We start from the raw sequence: 20,573 nt of genomic DNA on the forward strand, positions 1-20,573 counted from the left end.
AATTTATTTTTATTTGTTGACGTTTTAAATTAATTTTATTACATTAGGTTGCATACACGAGTCTTATTAAACTTAGAATTCTCTTAATTTACAAATAATTATAATAAGTGAAATTAGAAGTTTTTAGCTCAATATTGGAAGTTCCCTTTCCATTTTTAGCATTGTCTTACACTTAATCTATGCATACATCCATTTAGATTTTTTTTTTATCTTTTTTTCATTTTAATTTAATACCTTTTCTACACTAAATTAGTTTTAGACAATTTATGACTTGCACAAGGATTGTGTGTGCCTAGTTGGTGTTAGAACGGGTAGGTGCTATGGCACACACCAAAAGGGGGGGAAATTGGTTATTTAAAAACTTGATATAACTTTAAATCATTTTGATGGAAAATTCGATACAAGTAAGGATTATTGAAATGCTTGAAATAATAAATGAAATAAAAACACAAGCAAGAGATGAATACAAGAATTTATAGTAGTTCGGCTTAACCCAACCCTAATCCACTACCTTAGCTTCTCACTAAGGATTTTTAAAATCATCCACTATCAACCCTCTACTTAACCCGAGTAGGTCCTCTAGTCCTCGATTAGGAAATTTACAAACCTCCCAAACAAATGGGCCCTCTAGCTACACAAGTTAAGAAATACAAGAAATGTATAATTGGAGATAATCTAAGAGATGAATCTCTTAGTTACAATGTCTCTCGAGATTAAACAAGGCTTAAATGAATGTGTATAGATTTAGATCAAAGCCTTGAAGAGAGAAAAATAATGCACAGACGATTTAAATACAAATGAGAATAACAGTAAGCTCAAATCTTTTCATTCCCATCCATTAGGCATCTCTTGATCCTCCTTGAGTTGTATATATAGACTTCCCAAAAGATTGAAGAGATATGTAGCTGTTTGTGACCGTTGGGATTTGAAAAACTAGCCGTTGGAAGCTTTCTGCGAAAAGAAATAATTGACAGAAGATAATGCATAGTCGACTATATTTTCAAGTAAAACTAAGACATAGTCGACAGATGCAAAAATATGAAAAAGATTTTGAAAATACAAACATAGTTGACAAAAGAAAAATTATAGTCGACTATCCTTACATGATAGTCGACAGAAGCTAAATATAGTTAACTATCCTCAGGCACATAGTCGACTATTGACAGACATAATTAACAACACTAATACACATAGTTGACTATCCATAGATATAGTCAACAGAACACAAACACATAGTCGACTATTCTTTTTATAAAAATTGAATCGATAAATGATAACATGAAAAAAGAATATTTGAATTATAAAATTTTTTAACATTGAACTCTCTTAACTTTATTTCATTATCAAAATACAATTATTTTTCATCATCAAAATTATATCAAAGGCAAAATATCAGTTGGTAGTGCCTGTGTATATATGTGTATATATATATTAAGACCTTAAGGCTGCTGCATAAGCCAGCACCACCCTTTCAAATTTATAGTTTTATATGATCAGAAGCATGGTTAGTTCAATTTCTACACTTTTTATAATGATTTAGATTTTGAAATAAAAAGGTATGTGATTTCCCTAAATTGGAAGAATTTAAAATGAAAAATTTGAATATTTACCTCAGTAGTAAATAAGTTTTTGAAGAAACATATTGGGGTCAATTTTAAGGGATCTATAAATAAGAGTTATGGCTTTTGAGTTGGTCTTCCAACTCTTAGGAAAGTGGATGCGAGGTTAGAGAAGGTTTGTGTTGGATTTGAATAATCAATGGCACCACCTCATACTCAAAAAGCGGGGGCGGGTTGAATTGTGTATTTATAAATTTTTAAAAAAATTGTGAAGGTTATAAAGATAAATATGAAAATAATGAAATATAAATAAGAAAGAATCAATCAAAATATACAAGAGGCACAAGGAATTTAGAATGGTTCAGTTCAACCCAACCTACTCCATTACTCTAACTCCTTATTAGAGATTTTAAAATCTATTATAGTCTTTTACTTAACCAAGTAGGTTCTCTAATAAAACAATTAGGAATTTATAACCTCTCATTTATACTAAAATAGGCCCTCTAGCACAATTGTTAGGAAATATAACACAAATTACAAAGAGAATAATATAAGAATTATCACTCTTAGTTGCAAATATCTCTCTAAAAATTATAACAAAGTTTAAACAAGAAGATACAAAAGATAAATAGACTTGGTTGAAAGAAAAATTGAAATTATAAACACTATTGAAAAGAATGAAAACACTTACAAGCTCTTATCACTTTATTAGCCCTTTTAGTTTATCATTGGACTAATATTTATAAATTTTTCTTGAGCATTGAAGATACTACCCGTTATAATAGCTGTTGGAGACATTTAGAGCTTACAAAAACTAGCCATTAAATATATCACTAAAGAAATAGTCAACAGTTTTGCCAAATCGGTTGATAATTTTCTTCAAAAAAACTAAAACACATTATAGCTTTAGGTAAACAGTTGACTTCTTTAGAAAAATGGTCAACTATTTTAACAACAAGTCGAATTTATACAGTGATGGTTGACAGTTTTTGAACTTAAGTAAAAAGAACAAAAACTTGAAATTTGCCATGTCAATAGTTTAAGAGAATGGTTGACTATTTTTGTTAAAAGACAAAAAATGATACGATTAACAGTTTTAACAAACCAGTCGACAGTTTTACTTTACTTTGACAGTCTAAAACTCAAAGACACAAAACGATCAAGAGTTCACTAACATGGTCGACAGTTTTGTCTTGGGATATAATCGAGTGTATAAGGTGTGAAATAATTATGTCACACTCTAACAAATAAATTTGATTTCAAAACAAATGTAAAAGATTTTGCATATATTGAAAGCATATATATATTCTTTGGCATTGATTTGATTGATCATTTTTAATTTTTAAAAATAAAATATAATTCATTTTCAAATGTCAAATATATAAAAGTTTTCATCATCAAAGGCAAAACAACCATTTGATGGCGTTCTTGGAAGCTTGAACAATGGTTGTTTGGTCTCTTTACTAAGAGAGTTTTATTGATCTCTAATTAGTGCTAATTCAAACCAATGAATTAAAAGTTAACATATATATGTGTTTTGTTGGGATTAAGAACTCTTGAAATAGGTTAAGACCACACTATTTTGGGGAGATTTGTGGCTTTAATCCGCATATCTATAACTCTTCCACCCCCATTTTATAATGCATAGAGCATAGTTTGCATGACATATTATTGGTTTGTTTGTTGAATGCATTATTGACTCTTTTGATTTACATAAATGTCATGGGAACATGTTGGAGCCACGCATTCGGGATCTAAGACAAGAATGACCAAGGGGTTTTAGAGATTGATGCATTGAAAATCTTTAAAGAGTAAAAAACCAAATAGTGCTAACTCTTGAAGGATGGACACCCATGGTCATTGAGATCCTAAAAATATGGAGAAAGTGGTTTAGGAGTTACATTTCATATTTTGTGCCTTTGGATTTACTTGTTGAAACTCATGGATGTATCTCCATTATTTTCAAGTGAGAAAGAAGAGACTTTAAATGACAAGGCATGCTAAGAGCTTTGTCACATACTTAATTTATCCAATAGTTGGTTATTTTTATGGTTAAATTTTATTTTTAATGATTGTATGAACTAAGTTAATTAGTGTTTGGGTGTGCCTTATTCTATTGTGGGATGATGCATGAAGGAATAATTAAACTTATTTTGTAAGTGTTGTAAATTATATTGGATGGTATTTTCAATATAAATTTAATAGTTAGACATTTAATGATTGTTTGAGAGAAATTACTGACTTCAATGTGCAATTCAATCCCATGTCAAAAATATTTAAACTAAGTAGTATTAATTATTTAAAAAAAACTCATGTTTTTTTTTCACTTTTTACTAGAAATCCTTGACTCCCAAACATATTCCTTTAGATCAGAATTACAAAACGAGTGCTTATCCAAGGTCTTTCTTTCATGGCCTAGCAAAGAGCTATTCCTATTACTCTAGTGCAATTGAGTTTTGTAGTTGTGTCTTTCTCCTAAGGACCGTTGACCCTCAAATCCTTGACTCCCAAACATATTCCTTTGGAGGTTAATAAGTACTTGGACGATTTAATGTAACTTGTCCATCTGGGTTTGTATCGTGTGCTTGGATGATCTAAGGTAACTTGTCGATTTGGGTTTGTATCGTATACATTTGGTTCACGACTATTTTTCTCAAGGAAGAGGTTGATATCTTTATGAGCCATGCATGGGGATTGCCTATTTAGGGTGAGACTTTGTTGTTGTGCAAAAAGTGTTCACAATCATAACAAGAAATGGGACTTTTCCTCCCTAACACAAACTCTCAATTAGATCCGTTTGATAGCATGAAAATTTTATGAAAAATATTACATTCAAAAAATTGAATACCATCTTTGTTATTTGACATACTACATTTTTTATGGAATTAAATTTCACAATACAACTATTAAAGCATGTTTTGGTCTATTTTTCATAGAAAATTCTATCTAGGGGGTTGGTTTTTGTTTTTTATGCAAGTAAAAAAATATTTTCTTTTCCAACTAAATGTTATCAAATGAGGTCTTAGAGTATGAAGTCTATATATAAGGGATCCAATATAGTTCCACAGATGGTGCCAATCAATGTCGCGAAAATTGTGCATGAATAAATTCTTACAACCTGGAAAATGGTAATGTCTTTGGTCTAGGGATTCGATTTCAATTGCAATGGATCAACTAATATAAATAGAATTGTTGTCTACAAAACAACTCATCAAGACTACTCAATAGCTTGCCTTGAAAGACCATTTGAAGCTTAAGTTAATAATCAAATTAGGGCAAAAACGTCCAAATGTTCAAAGGCTCCTGAAAAGTAGAATGAATGGCTAAGTAAATATTTGTAAAGAAAGAGTGCGGGTGATATTAGTTTTTGGTAGGTTAAATGTGAAGTTGAAAAAGAAGATGAAGAAAATGATCTTTTGCAAGTCTAGCTTCCATGGTGTTTATGGGTGTTAATTGTTGGATTGCCATACTTATGTCACCACATATCTAAGAGGGGGTGAATTAGGTATTTTAAAAATAAATTGAGTTTTACAAATATTTTGCTTGAAACTGGTTTTTTGTGCTATGAAATAGTGAGTATAGATCAAGATTTGCTAAGCTTGAAAATTGAAAGTAAAGAATGAAATAAACACAGATTTATTGTGGATCGATGATCCGCTTATGTCTACTCCTCCAACAACTCATTGGAGATTTTTTAAATCCACTAAAAGTTTCTCCTTGAAATCAAGTAGGCTCTTTAGCAATTGGCTAAGAAATTACAATCTCCTACTTACACTCAAGTAAGTTCTTTAGCAAAACCACTAGGAAACACAACAAATTATACAATTGAGAAGATCTGAGAGTTGAACCTCTCAATTACAATGTCTCTCTGAAAAAAATATAATAAGGTTTTAACAAGATGTTACAAATGATACATAGCCTTATTTGAGAGAAATATTGAGCACTTGAAAGAAGGATAAGAATGCTTGAAACTTTTTATCACTTGGTAACCTTCTTCAATGCATCATTGAGCTGGTATTTTTGGGTTTTTCCCGTGCTTTGAATTCATTAACCATTTCAAGAGTTGTTGGGAGCATCTAATGCTTGTAAAAACTAGCCATTTAAAAATGTTAGTGAAGAAACTGTCTACAGTTTTTCAAATAGATCAATTGTTTCCATTGACAAATTTGAAAACAACACACAACTCTAGGCAAACATTCGACTTCTTTTTAAAAGAGGTCGGCTTCTTTAGAAAACTAGTCAACTATTTTGACAATAAGTTGATACTTTTGAGAAAATGTTAGCATTATATAGTGACAGTCAACTCATTTTAAACTTACCTGAAAAATATTGAGAGCGAAAATTTGTCATGTCGACAATTCACAAGAACATTTAACTTCTTTTTGCATAAGATCAAAAATGGTTGACTCTTTTTGACAAGAAGTAGAAAATTTTAACTTGCTTTCATTAGCCCATAACACAAAGGCACAAAACGATCAACTTCTTGAAGATAAATGTCGACAGTTTTGCCTTGTTATTTTTAAATGAGTATTTTATCATTTGCAAAATAGTTTGAAACACACTCTAAATCATATTTTATTTCAAACAAAAATTCTTGAAGATCATGATATTATTGTTCAATTTAAACTTCATGCCACAAAAGATTTTGCATACATTGAAAGCATATTGTGAAAATAAATTTATCTTTTGGCATTGTTTGAAATTTTTAATTTCAATTTTCTAATATATAAAAGATATTTCATTTTCAATTTCAAAAGATATAAAGTTTTTTTATCATTAAAATATCATCAAAAGCAAAATAATATTAATACCTCTTACAAGGTTAGTAAAATGACTTGTACATATGAGACCATGCTCCAACTCGCCCTAGTTGGTGAAAGAATACGCTAGCACTTGGTGGATCATGTAAGAGATGGTACGAGCTTTCAAAGCATTTTCAAAAACACAACATATAAGTAGTGGAAGCATACAAAAAAACCCTTGCAAGACTCAATATATAACAACTATATGCAAATAAGAACATCCAACCATAGGGGGTTAAGTATCATATACCTCAATGGAAAAAGAAACTATCGATTGTCTGATGCACCTTTGGATCATAGCTCTCGGCCTCCTATGAAGCTCCCACAAACCACCTTAGATAGCTCTCGGCCTCCTATGAAGCTCCCACAAACCACCTTAGATAGCTCTCGAAACTTGTTTTCTCAAATAACTAGCCATCCCTCACAAATTCAAAGGACTAAGTCAGTTCACACCTAAGTCGTACCAAAACCCTTCGATGGACATGTATTAGTCTATCTCAATGAAGGTGAACCAAGGTTGTGGGTTTGTTCTTTTGGATGTAAGCTAGTCGTCTTACGACAAAGGATCAATAAAAAGAATGAGAGAGTAAGGAGAAGATGGGGGATGGATTCTCGAGCAAGAAGAAGAAAAAACACCACGAGAGAAAGGAGAAGAAGAAGTGGACGATTGCTTGCGTGAGAGAGCAATTCTCCTTTTTTCTCTTTCTTTTAATCCCTTGCCTATATCTCCTTATTTAATGCTCTACAATGAGCATAATTAAAGTAGCAACATAAGACGAATGCACGATGGTGAAATTTCGCTCACAAGGTTGTCGATTGTTACGGGAATTGGTCGACTATTTTTGGCCCACTTGAGCAAAACGATTGACCAGCCTAAAGAAACAGTTGATTCCTTTGTGACTTCCATTTCAACTTTTTGGTTTATTACATCAAGGCCTACCATTAACTTTTAATAGCCTTTCCACTAACTCTTAATGGAAACCAAGACCTCCCGTTAACTCTTAACGGTTCCCATTAACTCTTAATGGTCTCCCACTACTAACTATTGATAGTTCGTTGATCATTTTATTAACTTTTAACAACATCCATCAACTCCTTAATGATGAAAAACACATTAACAACGATGGATCACTAATCCAATGCATTACCTAGTATGCGTGTGACCTCTTAGGTTCATATCCATGTAGCAATCGGGACACGTTAAATTCTTTGACGCTGATCGAATACTTCAATCTACTATAAGGATCTCTCTATCTCCCTAAAGGATCTCGAAAGATCATAAGTTTCCTCTAACATAGATTCAGGACTATCCTAATGGCATGAAGTCAATATTTCTTATAAACCTATTTGGGTTTTCGACTATCATATACTATAATCCTTTCATTGAATAACATGCCGACCAAGTGAGAGCGCTGTAAATTGATTAAACTCACAAAACTCAGTAGTTATGCCAATATGTAGTGTGGTGTGATCAAGATGATACATCAGAACTACTGACATTGAAAACTTATTTCCGATTATGTGCACTCGGCTAGGGGTTCAGACAATCACAAACCAACTATGATTGCACAGAATGTTCGCCTCATACTAGAGGCCAATGCATCCCATCAGCAATCGCATACCTTTATACATTACTGCACGTAGACTACACAGAGAGTATTCCCACCTCTTATTCTGGATGATTCCGCTCAATGACAAATTTTCGACACCAGTATACAAGACAACCATGTTATCTCTAGTTTGAGGATCAGTTACACAATCGAAAAATCAATAATATATCATTAATTCTTTTAGCCATGCGATCTGTTATAGGCATTACATTCATTAGACGTTCAACTAATATCTACCCGTATATCTACTATCTGCATCTTATTCATGTGACTCATGATCCATTATCATTAGATTCTCATACTAATAAATGGTAATAATCTATGTGTTGTTCGTAATCGGTTAACCATATTCCCCTTTTGAAAAATCTGAGAATTGAAAATCATTTTAAGAAATTCTGAATTAAAAATCTTTGTCACATATTCTTAACAAGTTAAGAATATAATCTTTATTAGGATATATATGGACTCATTCATATATAAAAGGAATGTTATGAATAAAGATATAATTATTTATTAATTTATAAAAATACATCATTAATCCCTATTATGCATACTAGTGTAATCTATATCTAATATTAAGGCACTAACAATTGGGGGCGATGATCAGTGGTCATTGATTGGGGTTGGATTTTTTCCAACTAATTTTAGTTCGAGGTGGGGTAGGAATGGCATTTGACATCCCTGCAATGCCCATTAATACATATATATTATTTATATGTTTGTATAAACTTATATATATATATTCTTATAAACATATATTATATGTGTTAACACTCGACTGATGTTATATTTTTGTAAACATATAATTGTAGACATATATAATTAACCCCAACCCACCCACATGATCCACCCATGTTATGCTAGCACTCAATCTAACCTAACCTAAAACCCAAAGGTCTCAAACCCTCAAATTGCAATGGTCAGTGTCACACATAAAAGCTAGGATTTCTCAAGCAAATCTCATTTATTATTTTTTCTGATTGATGCGCCACCTAACTTTGTTTGGTGGCATCACCTTAGACATGATCATCCTCGTCTGTAGCCAAATTCAATAGTTTTGAAGTTTAGTTTTCATTATGGGCGAATATAGGGGAAAGTGAAAGGAGAGGAGGCAAGCATGGTTTCAACCCGTGTCAACCTCAGTCCCTATATATATATATATATAAAATTAATAGTCAAATGAGTTTGTTATCCTTATTATTCTATTAACAGATGGATTTGAAGAGAGCTAACACAAACTTTAACCCTTGAATTCGCCTTTAATTGTCATTGTCCTTGTAGTTGCCTTACACTACTACTAACTTTTATAGTCATCTCCGAGCCAATTTGGCCATAATATAAGGTGAGAAAGGATAAGTTTGATTAGTATAAGAGTTTGGTAAGTTAAAATAGTAAAATGACTAAAAGATTTGAAAAATAATGAATAATATATATTTTGTAGTTATTTCACGAAAGATAAAAGTATAATTTGATAAAAATTACACATTGTTTGAGGCATTAAAAGGCAACCTCACCAAAAAGGGTGAGGTTGCATTTGCACGTTGAGGCAGCACGCTAGAGGGTGCTGCCTGCCTGTCATGTGACCCAAATGCTCAGTCATCAACTAGATTTCAAAGCTTGCCGATCTTCGTTGTCACGGGCTAAATTAAGCTTAAATTATTAGGCTTTTTTTTTAAAAAAAAAAAAAATTTAGAATAGAGAAACAAATTAAAAAAGAATTTCTAGAGGATTCTAAAGCGTTTCTTGTATTTAACTGTTAGCTAGTTTACGTTACGTTCGCGGTAGTGTTTTTAGAATTTCCAAGAATATTTGAGCTCCAAAATTCTAGACGCTTCCATTTCAGAACCCTCCAGATTGCAGCGTACCCTAACTCTCTCTCTCTCTCTCTTTTTCTCTCTCTAAAGGCCTCCATTTTCGTCTCCCCCCTCGCTCTCTCGAATCCCTAACCATACCCACACAAATCACGCATTATCTTTCCCGCTTTTCACTCTCACTCTTGGCAGCTGCTCCAATGGCGAAGTACGGCGAAGGCGACAAGCGGTGGATCGTGGAGGAGCGAGCCGACGGCACCAACGTCCATAACTGGCACTGGGCAGAGACCGACTGTCTCGAATGGTCTCGAAACTTCCTCTCCAAACTCCTTTCCGACAAGACGCTTCTCGAAGGCGAGGCCAATATCTACATCAAGACCAAGAAGCTCGACAAGGTCGAGGGTGAGGCCTACGTTAACATTCGCAAGGGCAAGATCATACCTGGATACGAACTCGCCGTTACTTTGTCCTGGGAAGGCCACGCCAAGGATTCCGAGGGCAAAACGCTGCTGGCGTCGGATGGGCTCGTAGAGATTCCGTATATTTCTGACGAAAATGCTGGGGAGGATCCCGAAATTAGGGTTTCTTTCAAGGAAGAGGGGCCGATCGGGAAGACTCTGAAGGAGGCTTTCTTGGAGAAGGGAAAACCCTTTGTTGCGGAGCAGGTCAGGGCTTATATGGACGCCATGGCCAAGGGCGGTCCGGCCAAGGAGGAGTTGGAGACGAAGAAGCCTGTCAAGAAGGCTGCGGGCGCGGCGGTGTCCGAGGCGGCGCCTCCGCCTGTGAAGGAGGAGAAGAAGAAGAAGAAGGTGAAGGAGGGATTCAAGACGATATCTTTGACGGAGAAGTTCAGTTGTAGAGCGAGGGACTTATTTGAGATCTTGATGGATGAGAATAGGTGGAAGGGGTTTACTCAGAGTTATGCGAGGATAAGCAAGGAGGTGGGTGGAGAGTTCAGCATATTTGATGGTTCTGTAACTGGGACCAATGTGGAGTTGCAGGAGGGGAAGTTGATTGTGCAGAGGTGGAGGTTTGGCAGCTGGCCTGATGGAATTATATCTACGGTAAGCACCTTACTTCTTACACGCTCTTTTTACATATTTGCATGTTTGTTTAATATGATGAGTTTTGCATTGGTTGTTGGCTACTTGATCATGTGAGGTTTGAACGGACACCAGACAGAAATCTAGATGTGGAGTTGTGGATCATTATTAATAGGGTAATGATATCCAAAGTGTAATAAATACGTCTTTTCTGCTTATTTTCAGTTTAAAAACACTGGACTGTAAAACAAAGTGTAATAAATATACATTGTTTGAAAACAATGTGTATTTACTGCACCTTAACCATTGTCTTTAGCATTACCCCTAGTTATATCCTGACATATATGATTTTGCAATTCTCTTTGGTCATTTACTGTTCTTCATTCATTCGTAAATAGTAATATATGTATTTGTGAGTGTAGTTTTTGACAGAAAAACAACATAGCTTCATTTAAAATTGACAAAGTCATATGTATGGTATAGATGCAATCATTCCATAGGAGTCGGTTATGTCTTAGAAACTACCGAACAAGGCAGGTGGAAAAGAAATATCCTAGGGATACAATTGTAATAAACTGTACACTCAAATAAAATATTCAAAACTGAATAATTACATATTTTTTGCACTTCCCCTCAAGCTGGGTTGTAAATGTTAAGTAAACCCAGCTTGGATCTCATATCCTCAAATTTGGTCTTTGGTAGAGCCTTGGTTAGAATGTCTGCAATTTGAAGTGCAGTAGGTATGTAGGAATATTGATAGTTCCATCTTCAACTTTTTCTTTTATGAAGTGCCTGTCTATCTCCACATGTTTAGTTCAATCATGATGAATTGGATTTTTAGCTATGCTTATAGCAGCTTGATTATCACACAATATGTTAATTTGATCATCTGATACAATTTTAAGTTCAAGAAGCAATCGCTTTAACCACATTCCTTCGAATATTCCATGAACCATTGCTCAAAATTCAGCTTCTGCACTACTTTGGGCCACAACTATTTGCTTCTTGTTGCTCCAAGTTACCAAGTTTTCCCATACATAAGTACAATATCTAGAAGTTGACATGCGGTCAGTAATAGAATCAGCCCAATCTACATCAATGAATATCTCAATATTCATCTTCTTAGTCTTCTTAAAGTTATAGACCTTCCGCGAGAGTTTTCTTTAGGTATCTCAAAATGTGATACAATCGATTCATGTGCTCTTAAGTGGGGTTGTTCATAAATTGACTAGCTACACTTACTGCAAAACTAATATCAGGTCTTGTATGTGATAGATAAGTCTTCCAACCAGTCTTTGATATCTTCCTTTGTCAGTAGGAGCATCTTTCCTTTCCTCTCTATCTTTAGTTACAATCTCCGTTGGAGGATGTGAAGGTTTGCATCCAAGCATTCCAGTTTCTTTAAGTAGATCAAGAACATACTTATGTTGAGAAACTACAATACTTGTCTTGGATCTTACAATTTCCATCCCAAGAAAATATTTCAGATTCCCCTATTTTTTGACTTCAAATTCATTTGCAAGAAACCTCTTGAGTTTGCTAATCTCCTCGTCATGATCTCCTATCAGGATTATATCATCCACATACACAATAATAATGGATATTTTTCCATTAGGAGAATTGTTTATAAACAAAGTATGATCAAACTGACATTGTGAATAACCAAACTTCTTTACTGCTTTAGTAAATCTATCAAACCAAGCTCTAGGAGATTGTTTAAGACCATAAAGAGATTTCTTTAACTTATAGACTTTGTTTGATCCTCAAGGCCTGCAAGTATCTCCATGTACACCTCCTCTTCTAAATCTCCATTGAGAAAATCATTCTTGATATCTAATTGATCTAATTTTCAGTCATGATTCATTGCAAGAGATAAAAGTACTTGAATTATATTTAATTTAGCAACAGGAGAAAAAGTCTCTTGATAGTCAATACCATAACCCTGCTTGAAACCTTTAGCAACTAATCAGGCTTTGAACCTTTCAACACTTCCATCTGCTTTGTGCTTAATGGTAAAAATCCATTTGCATCCAACTGGATTCTTTCCAGGAGGCAAATTGACTATATCCCAAGTTCCATTCTTTTCAAGTGCTTTAATTTCTTCATTTACAGCTTGCTTTCATTCAGGTATCTGGAGAGCTTATTGTTTATTATTAGGAACCTGAATATCTGAGAGTTTAGTAGTAAAAAGCATGGTATTTTGGGGACAACCTCTTGTAAGATAGGAAATTGCAGATGGGATACTTTGTGCAGGACCTTACACCTTTTCTTTGGGCAATTGGTAGATCGTGATCATCTAAATTCACCTCTTCAGAATTAGAAACAGTGTTACCTTTTTGTGTCCCTTTTGGAATTGAATTTGGTTCAGCTTCATGGTTAGTTGTGCTTGTTCTTCTGCATGTCCTTGATCTTTCTTCCTTCTAGAATAGACAATTAACTATTTGTTGTTAACAGTTGAAGGAATACTTAAAGGCTGTAAATTTGACGGATGTAACCGCTCCATAGGGATAAAATTATAACAAGGCAGTTGGGAAAGAAATATCCTAGGGATAAAATTATAACAAACTGTACACTCAAATAGAATATTCAAAACTGAATAATTACATATTTTCTAAAGTGAGTATTACTTGATCATAGTTATAAAAATAAAAACATAAAGAAAGGGGGATTTCTTGATCATGAGGTGCCTTGTAGGTGGAGTATCATATTCAGATGATAATGCTCCTGGCAAGATCCGTATGGGAAAATAGTTACATGTGTTCTCAACTCTGTTAAGCCTTCCCCTGCTAGTGGCTGTGGTGTAATGGTATGACCTCTAGATCCTTGGTTTTCATTCTGTTATATGGCATAGTCCTAATTAGATGAGGACCTGAAACAATAATGGCAAATTGTTTCATGTTTGGATTTAGATTTGTTAAGGAATTATGGCATCTTTGGCCTTGCGTTATCCAGTTGAATATGTTCCTCATACAATTTAGTACATGTAAGGTGAATGTTTTGTAATGCATGCATGATCAGGTGCAAAATAGATTGAAAGGGATGAGATAATGAATAATTGCATATTTATTTTTTTGATAAGAATTAATTCAATATTGATTGTATAAAGATATAAACCCATTGAGTGAACAATAGACTAGTGAGAAATCTTTGTTATAGTGATTATGCTTGCTTTACTAATGCTTGGTATTTTTGGTTAAAGGTGCGGCTTGCATTTGACGAACCTGAACCAGGAATTACTGTTGTTAAGCTGACACATACTGATGTTCCAGAGGAGGACAGGTTATTTCTAATCTTTAGTAGTTGATTTTTTTTTAAGTTATGTAGTCCTTGATTAATTATAAAACCGTAATTGAGTAGTAATGTTTAACTATACATCACCTGCCAATGCAGATATGGGAACGCAACTGTGGTGGAGAACACTGAGAGGGGCTGGCGGGATCTTATTTTCCACAAGATACGTGCAGTTTTTGGTTTTGGATTATAAGTTTCCTAGTTTTCTTCTTGTTAAAGTGTAGAATCATTGCGATTTGTATTTGATCCAGTTTAAAGCCATGGGTTGAATGTCGTGATTCAATTAATTGAATCAAATCATGTGTGTGTTGTTGCCTTTCCCCTAATGCTGTCAAAAATTGCTTTTGTCTGACCTTAATTCTTGTGTTTCAGAATAAACTTTTTTAGTCTCAAAGTTTGAACTTTATGCATATCATGGTTTTTTACCTGGACTATTTTTTAAGATGTGCTATTATCATAATCTCAAGTGCTAATCCTACTGGGGGGAGAAAAAAAAAAAAGGGGGGGGGGGGGTTTCAACTACATGAATTCTGGCTCTCTTGTCATTTTTATTCTTGATCATATTTTCTATACTAGTATTATATCCCATGTAATGTTAAGGAGTTTACTCTGAATATCTGTAACCTTTCTCTAGCTTTTGCCCTACAGCTTCTTCCACTCCTTTCTGACTTACCCCATATGCGTGTTAATACTTCATGGCTTTAAAGTGCATTTCCAATTGCTGCTGAAGTGAATTTGGTTCTTACCTCAAGTATAACTTATTGAAGGTGTACAATCATTTTTTTATGTAGTTAGCTAATCATGGTTTATATTGGTGCTGTGAGGATGTTTTTAGTTGGGTGGGAAGCCAGTCCTATGCTAGTGGTTCTTCTATTGGAGATTGACAATTTGTGGCCTCCTTGTATGATATAATCCAGAAAATTTCTGTATGCATACATGAATGTCATATAATTTCTTGCAAGGCATTTTTGTGGTTGGTATATTAAACATTTAAGAAACATGGAAGTTATTGTGACTTATATCTTTTTTTTGAATGGAATAATCAAATTGTAAAATATGGTCTAGGTCTAGTGATGGTGATATATAGGGGAGGAAGTAAACGAAATATGGGATGTATAATAGTCAAGAAAATATTTAGAGGCACGGGTGGTAGCTTACGGTTGAGAGGGATATTGGCATCTTTAGGCAGAAGGGTGCATATATTCACAACAAATTCATTAGTGGCAGTGAGTACAGATGAAGACTTTGCTGTGGTTTCTGCTCACGTGTCACCTTGCTCGTTGTTTTGCAGAGGGGTGGGGGGGGGGGGGGGGGGTAGGGGACAAAAACTGTACATAATAGAATGGAACAGAGGGATAAGGGAACTAAAATTAAGGTTGTAACTCTCATTTTTGGGAAGTATGGAACTTAAAGGAGAATAACATAGCTTTGCTTTTATTTAAATAGAGAATGGAAGGAGATGGAATGATAAGGTAATAACAGTAAAAATAACCATTATACTCTTCATTTTTTAAATACTATTAGTTTAAAAAGTGCAAAATAATAAAATTAAGGGAAAATTGCAATACCTGCCCTTAAGGTTTGGTTTAACTGCAAGAACCACCCCTAACTTTTTGGAAATGGCAATCAATAACCTTTTCTGCCCTTAAACAAAGGTTAAAATGACCATTTTACCCTTAAAGAAGAGGGGGGGGGGGGGGTATGTTATTAGGGTATTTTGTTATTTTTGATTTTAATGGTAGGGGGAAATTTGTGACATAGCATTAAATTTTAAGTATGTTTTCAAACATCAGAAATAGTTTTTGCAATTGTCACAAATGGTACCATGTATAATTTTTTCTAAAATACAAAAATATGTTTATTAATGCTTTTCCTATTTGAGCCGTGTTACAGTGCCCGAAAAAGGTTGACGCACAGATTTACCGAAAAATTGTTGTGCGGATGTTGAAGTCCGCCCACAATGAAATCCGCCCGGTGGACTTCAACACAGTTGAAGTCTGCCCAGTTTACTTTGGCGGATTTCATCATAGATGAAATCCACCCGGATTTTATTTAAACGTGTGTACGGTGTTTTCAAGGTAATGATATTTTTGACATTTGATATTTTTAGTCATCTCATACGTCAACTAATTCGGGCAAAGTAGAATAATCCTTCCTATTTTAGGGGATACCTCCCCCCGGTCGTCCTAAATGAACTCCCTTTTCATTGCGGAACTCTCCCAAACAAAGAAAAGAGTTGCCCCTCCCCTCCAAACAAAGAGAAGTGTGAAAGACCTTTTACTCATCTCTTGACTATTTACTTGTATGTTTTTTTTAGATGTTACTTTTTTATTAAGGTAGTATTTTTTAATTAAGATATGTGATAGAAAAAGTGAGATATAAAAAGTATTTCAGATAAAAGTATTTTTTATTATATTTGTTAAATTTATATGATAATCATTGAAAAAAAATTACGTTATTTTTTATTTGGAATTTTATAGATAAATGTATCCTAACCCTTACAAATAAGAAAAATAACTCACATGTTTCCTAATACATTTTAAAAAATATAATCTGATAAAAATTTGAAATGTTTTTATTTTTATCTTGACTATTTCATTTATTAATTCGAAAAATGTCATTAGGGAAAAAAAAAAAAAAGGTAACAAGGGATGACTATGTATTAGAGCATTGTAAGTCTATCATGACAACCTGTTAAGTCTGAACTATGTTCTTTTATTTAAAGAACTTATACCAGAGAACCAGTCCCCATACATATGGTATAATGTATTAGAGTACTGAAGTCTATCATGGGCACAACCTAGAAGTTTTGCTCATAGATTTTGAAATTCTGGGACTTCTAAATGAAGGATTTCTGTACACACACACACACACACAACAATGCTTAAACTCCTCCTGTATGTTGAGTTTATGTAACATACGTTTGATCTCTATAGATCATAAGTTACAAATAGGACATGCGATTGTAGGTTCCTTGTTTCCTTGTTTCATTCTTTGTTTCATTCAAGAATCAAGGAAGAGCCCCATATTGTGGAATTCAATAAAATGAATGGCAAGGTGAAGTATGACCGTGACTACAACATTATACTGCCTTTTTCTAGTCAATGCAAGCTTGGCATAATTTCTAGGGTTTATTTTCCCCTTCTTCTTCATCTGGTGCTTGAATTCAGGTGTCGCCAGGATATGGTTGCACATTTTTCTAGTGTAATCTTTCTTGCCCTCCTGTCATATGCTTCTTGTATCAGGTCCCTTTTGTCATGTCAATTTAAGCACCATCTGATGAATGATTACTGAGACTTGTCAATGTAATGATGGCTTGAATTTGGTCTGCCTAAACCAAGTCTTCCCTCTTTTTATTATAATCTCTTACCATAAGTTATTACCAGTTAAAGTCTGAAAAGGTTTTATTCAGATAAACACTAATAGTTTCACAGCCAACTTGAAGGAGGAACTAAGTCAATTAAAATGGTTTGAAAGTTGAGGATTTCTTTTTGTGAAATATCTCCTTTGAAACCTGTCAACTTGGAATGCTAATAAACATAATCTCAATTATATGTGCCAAGAAAAGAAATATGCGCAAGTACTGACGTAACTACATCTTCGGTCAACCAATTGTTCATGGAAACAAGCATGTAAAAGAAATATGCTGCCCGAGAGATTTGAATTCTGGTTGGGAATCCATCACACACTGGGTGTGTCATGTGCATATTTAAAGGATGGTGACCATGGGATTATTATGCGTTTTTATCTAAAAAATAATAACGAATATTGTGCTCATATTAGATAAGAAGAAGCCCAAGTTCACGCCTCCTGTACAAACGTCACTACGGTATTGAATAGAGCAAAAAAGCTGTGGTTATGAACAAGGCAGAGACAGCTGAAAATATATGCTTACGAAGGAGATCATACAAACTTGTGAATCATTTCCCTGACTTCATCCAAGACAAGCCATGCCTTGTGCCCCCCTATCACTTCTTCTTTCATCTCTCCGTCCTTCCACAGCTGCAGTTCAATTCATTTTCCCAAATGTCAATCCATCTCCTCCCCTATTTCCTTGCTCGATTAATCAATCTTTCAGGGAAGTTAGAGAGCGTTTGTACTCACCTGGATCGTTGGCATTTTCTGTTCAAAAACACAAGACGACATGACCCCATTAATCCAAAGCCCAAACCCAAAAATATGACCAACAAGAACCAATCGGTTGTAACTCCCAACTTACAGAAATGTTTCCTCGCTTCACTAGAGCTTGAGGGACTTTGTTTACATCCACACAATAAAATTTCATTCTGGTGCAAGAAAAAACACCACATTAGACGACGACAGGCCTAAATGCAAAATTATTATTTCCTAAGGCGGGTCTTAACATCATGATAATAGAAATTACACGTCACTTACTTGGGATCAAACTCCGCTGCTAATTTCTCCAATTTAGGCTTCAAATATATGCACTTTCGGCACCAAGAAGCCATCCTATCATCAATTAACGGACCGTATACAACAAACGACAACCACGCATCACAAGTACACTAAAAAATCATCGTATTCAATAGCAAGATGATAATGGCGAATGTTATAGAGAGAGAGAGAGAGAGAGAGACCAGTCAATGATAATGGGTTGAGAGAGGTCTTTGGATTTGAGGAGAATCTGATCGAGCTGATCAGAGTCCAGAATGGGTTCCATCTCAATTGTTGTGGGTCTAGAAGAGTCCTGCCAAAACGCGCTGGCTTTCAAATCTCTCCTCTGCGCCATCTTCTTCCGCTCTCCTCCTTTCCGATCAAAGCCCAACCCATAAGATTTTAGCAGCACCGAACAGTTGCCGCTGAACCAAGATTGCTGGGTTTGGTCCCTCTGAATCTGAATCTGATGGTAGAATTCTCTGCATAGAACCTGCGAATTTGGTGCCAAAACAGACATCCTCTCTCTCTCTCTCTCCCCCCAAAGCAGATAAGATATTTAGCCTCGGAAACCAACAGTTTTCTTTCTTTCGTTCTCTCGTTAGCCGTCGGTTCTTGAATTCGGCCTCCGTGGATTGGATTGGACGTATTGCACTATTTTGTTTGGTCGCAGAGAGAATTCCAGAAAGAATGGTGAGAGGGAGGCTTATCCAGAACTTGGGCTGGGAATTGCAAATAGGGAGGGAAAAGCACGTGGGCCATTGGGATGCCAATTGCAACTGAAATCGTGGATAACCAAACTGAAATCGAATTGGTTAACGCCTAGGTTGCACGGAAACGGAAACGGGAAACGTTTCCGATAGGAAACGAAAACGGGAAAACGGCATTTTTTCAAAAAGATAGGAAACGGAAACGCGAGGTAAACTGTAAATTTAAAAAATATAGGGGAATATGTGAAAAATAATTAAAAATATAAGTATTAGAATAAAATAAATAAGGATGTATATAAAATTAATTTATAATTTATATACTATAAATATTATTATAAGTGTTGCAAACCCTAATCAAATGGCTGCAGCCATTTGTTGAAGCTGGAGCAATTGTTGCCGCCGCGACTCGAGTTCGCTGCTCTGGCCGTAAACCTGCCTCATCGCTGACCCATCTCACCACCTCGTCGCCAACTGCCTAATGTTGAGTCGTCGACACATCGATTCGCCGCTGCCTTGCCTCTCACCACCAATCTGTCTTGTCTCTCGCCCTCCCTGCCGATCGTCGCCTCTCATCTCTCTCTGTCGACCGCCGCCTCACTTCTCTCGTCGCTACATCCTCTGATCTGGCCCCCGCCTAGCCTCTTGGTGGCCGTTGTAGATCTGGTGAGTGACGACCTCATCTTCCCCTTTGCAAGCGATTGCTTCACCGCAATTGTCGGAAACGCGTTTCCAGTTGGAAACACGTTTCCTACAATTTTCTGTAAATTGCAAAACGGCCCCAGAACGTTTCGCAATTTACAGAAACGGCCCAAAAACGTTTTCGAGACATTTTTGCCGTTTCCGTGCTTCATAGGTTAACGCAGTTAAAAATTGTTTGATTAGGTAATAATTTGATTTAGGAAAAAATCGAACACTGTTTCAATGAGTATGATTTGGTTATAGTTTTCACTAAATTAAAACCAAAATTCGAATCGAACCTGAACCGAATATATATATATATAATATATTTATTTATTTAATATATTATATATACACATAATATATATATTGACTAATGTATTTTTTTACAAGTATTTTAACTAATGCATTACAAATATATAAAGTATTTAACATTTATAAAGTAATTAACAAATAAAAATAAAACCTAATATTAAATTATTTTATTTTATCAATCAAATAATTATTAATAAAAATAACTAATTAAATATTTAAAAAAAATAAAATCTAGTTAGAGATTATGGATCAAACTAAAAAAATTATGGTTAAAACCAAGACCGAACTGGAATCGAATGGTTTGATTATGGTTTTTAATTTTTAAAACTAATGAGTAATGGTTTGGTTTTGGTTTTAGT

General features: G+C 34.7%; 2 protein-coding genes across 3 annotated transcripts; one reads left to right on the top strand and one right to left on the bottom strand.

Annotated features, from left to right (window-relative positions):
• Nucleotides 1-9,773: 9,773 nt before the first annotated feature.
• On the top strand, nt 9,774-14,526 carry LOC127790517 (uncharacterized). Its single transcript, XM_052320062.1, has 3 exons — nt 9,774-10,846; nt 14,025-14,104; nt 14,216-14,526. Exons 1-3 carry the CDS (start codon nt 9,983-9,985, stop codon nt 14,307-14,309), a joined length of 1,038 nt encoding a protein of 345 aa, XP_052176022.1. The 5' UTR covers nt 9,774-9,982; the 3' UTR covers nt 14,310-14,526.
• A 3,346-nt stretch (nt 14,527-17,872) lies between these two features.
• On the bottom strand, nt 17,873-19,224 carry LOC127790518 (thioredoxin-like 3-1, chloroplastic). 2 transcript variants are annotated; one of them, XM_052320064.1, is made up of 6 exons: nt 18,715-19,224; nt 18,512-18,586; nt 18,336-18,402; nt 18,221-18,238; nt 18,012-18,118; nt 17,873-17,926 (listed from the first exon to the last, which is right to left on the bottom strand). In XM_052320064.1, exons 1-5 carry the CDS (start codon nt 19,029-19,031, stop codon nt 18,020-18,022), a joined length of 576 nt encoding a protein of 191 aa, XP_052176024.1. In that variant the 5' UTR covers nt 19,032-19,224; the 3' UTR covers nt 17,873-17,926; nt 18,012-18,019. The 2 variants fall into 2 exon arrangements, with proteins under 2 accessions (XP_052176024.1, XP_052176023.1); XM_052320063.1 differs by having other exon boundaries at nt 17,873-18,118; nt 18,715-19,223.
• Between the last annotated feature and the right edge of the window lie 1,349 nt (nt 19,225-20,573).

This window comes from Diospyros lotus, chromosome 14, assembly GCF_014633365.1.
Source record: "Diospyros lotus cultivar Yz01 chromosome 14, ASM1463336v1, whole genome shotgun sequence".
In the NCBI taxonomy this organism is placed as follows: Eukaryota; Viridiplantae; Streptophyta; class Magnoliopsida; order Ericales; family Ebenaceae; genus Diospyros; species Diospyros lotus.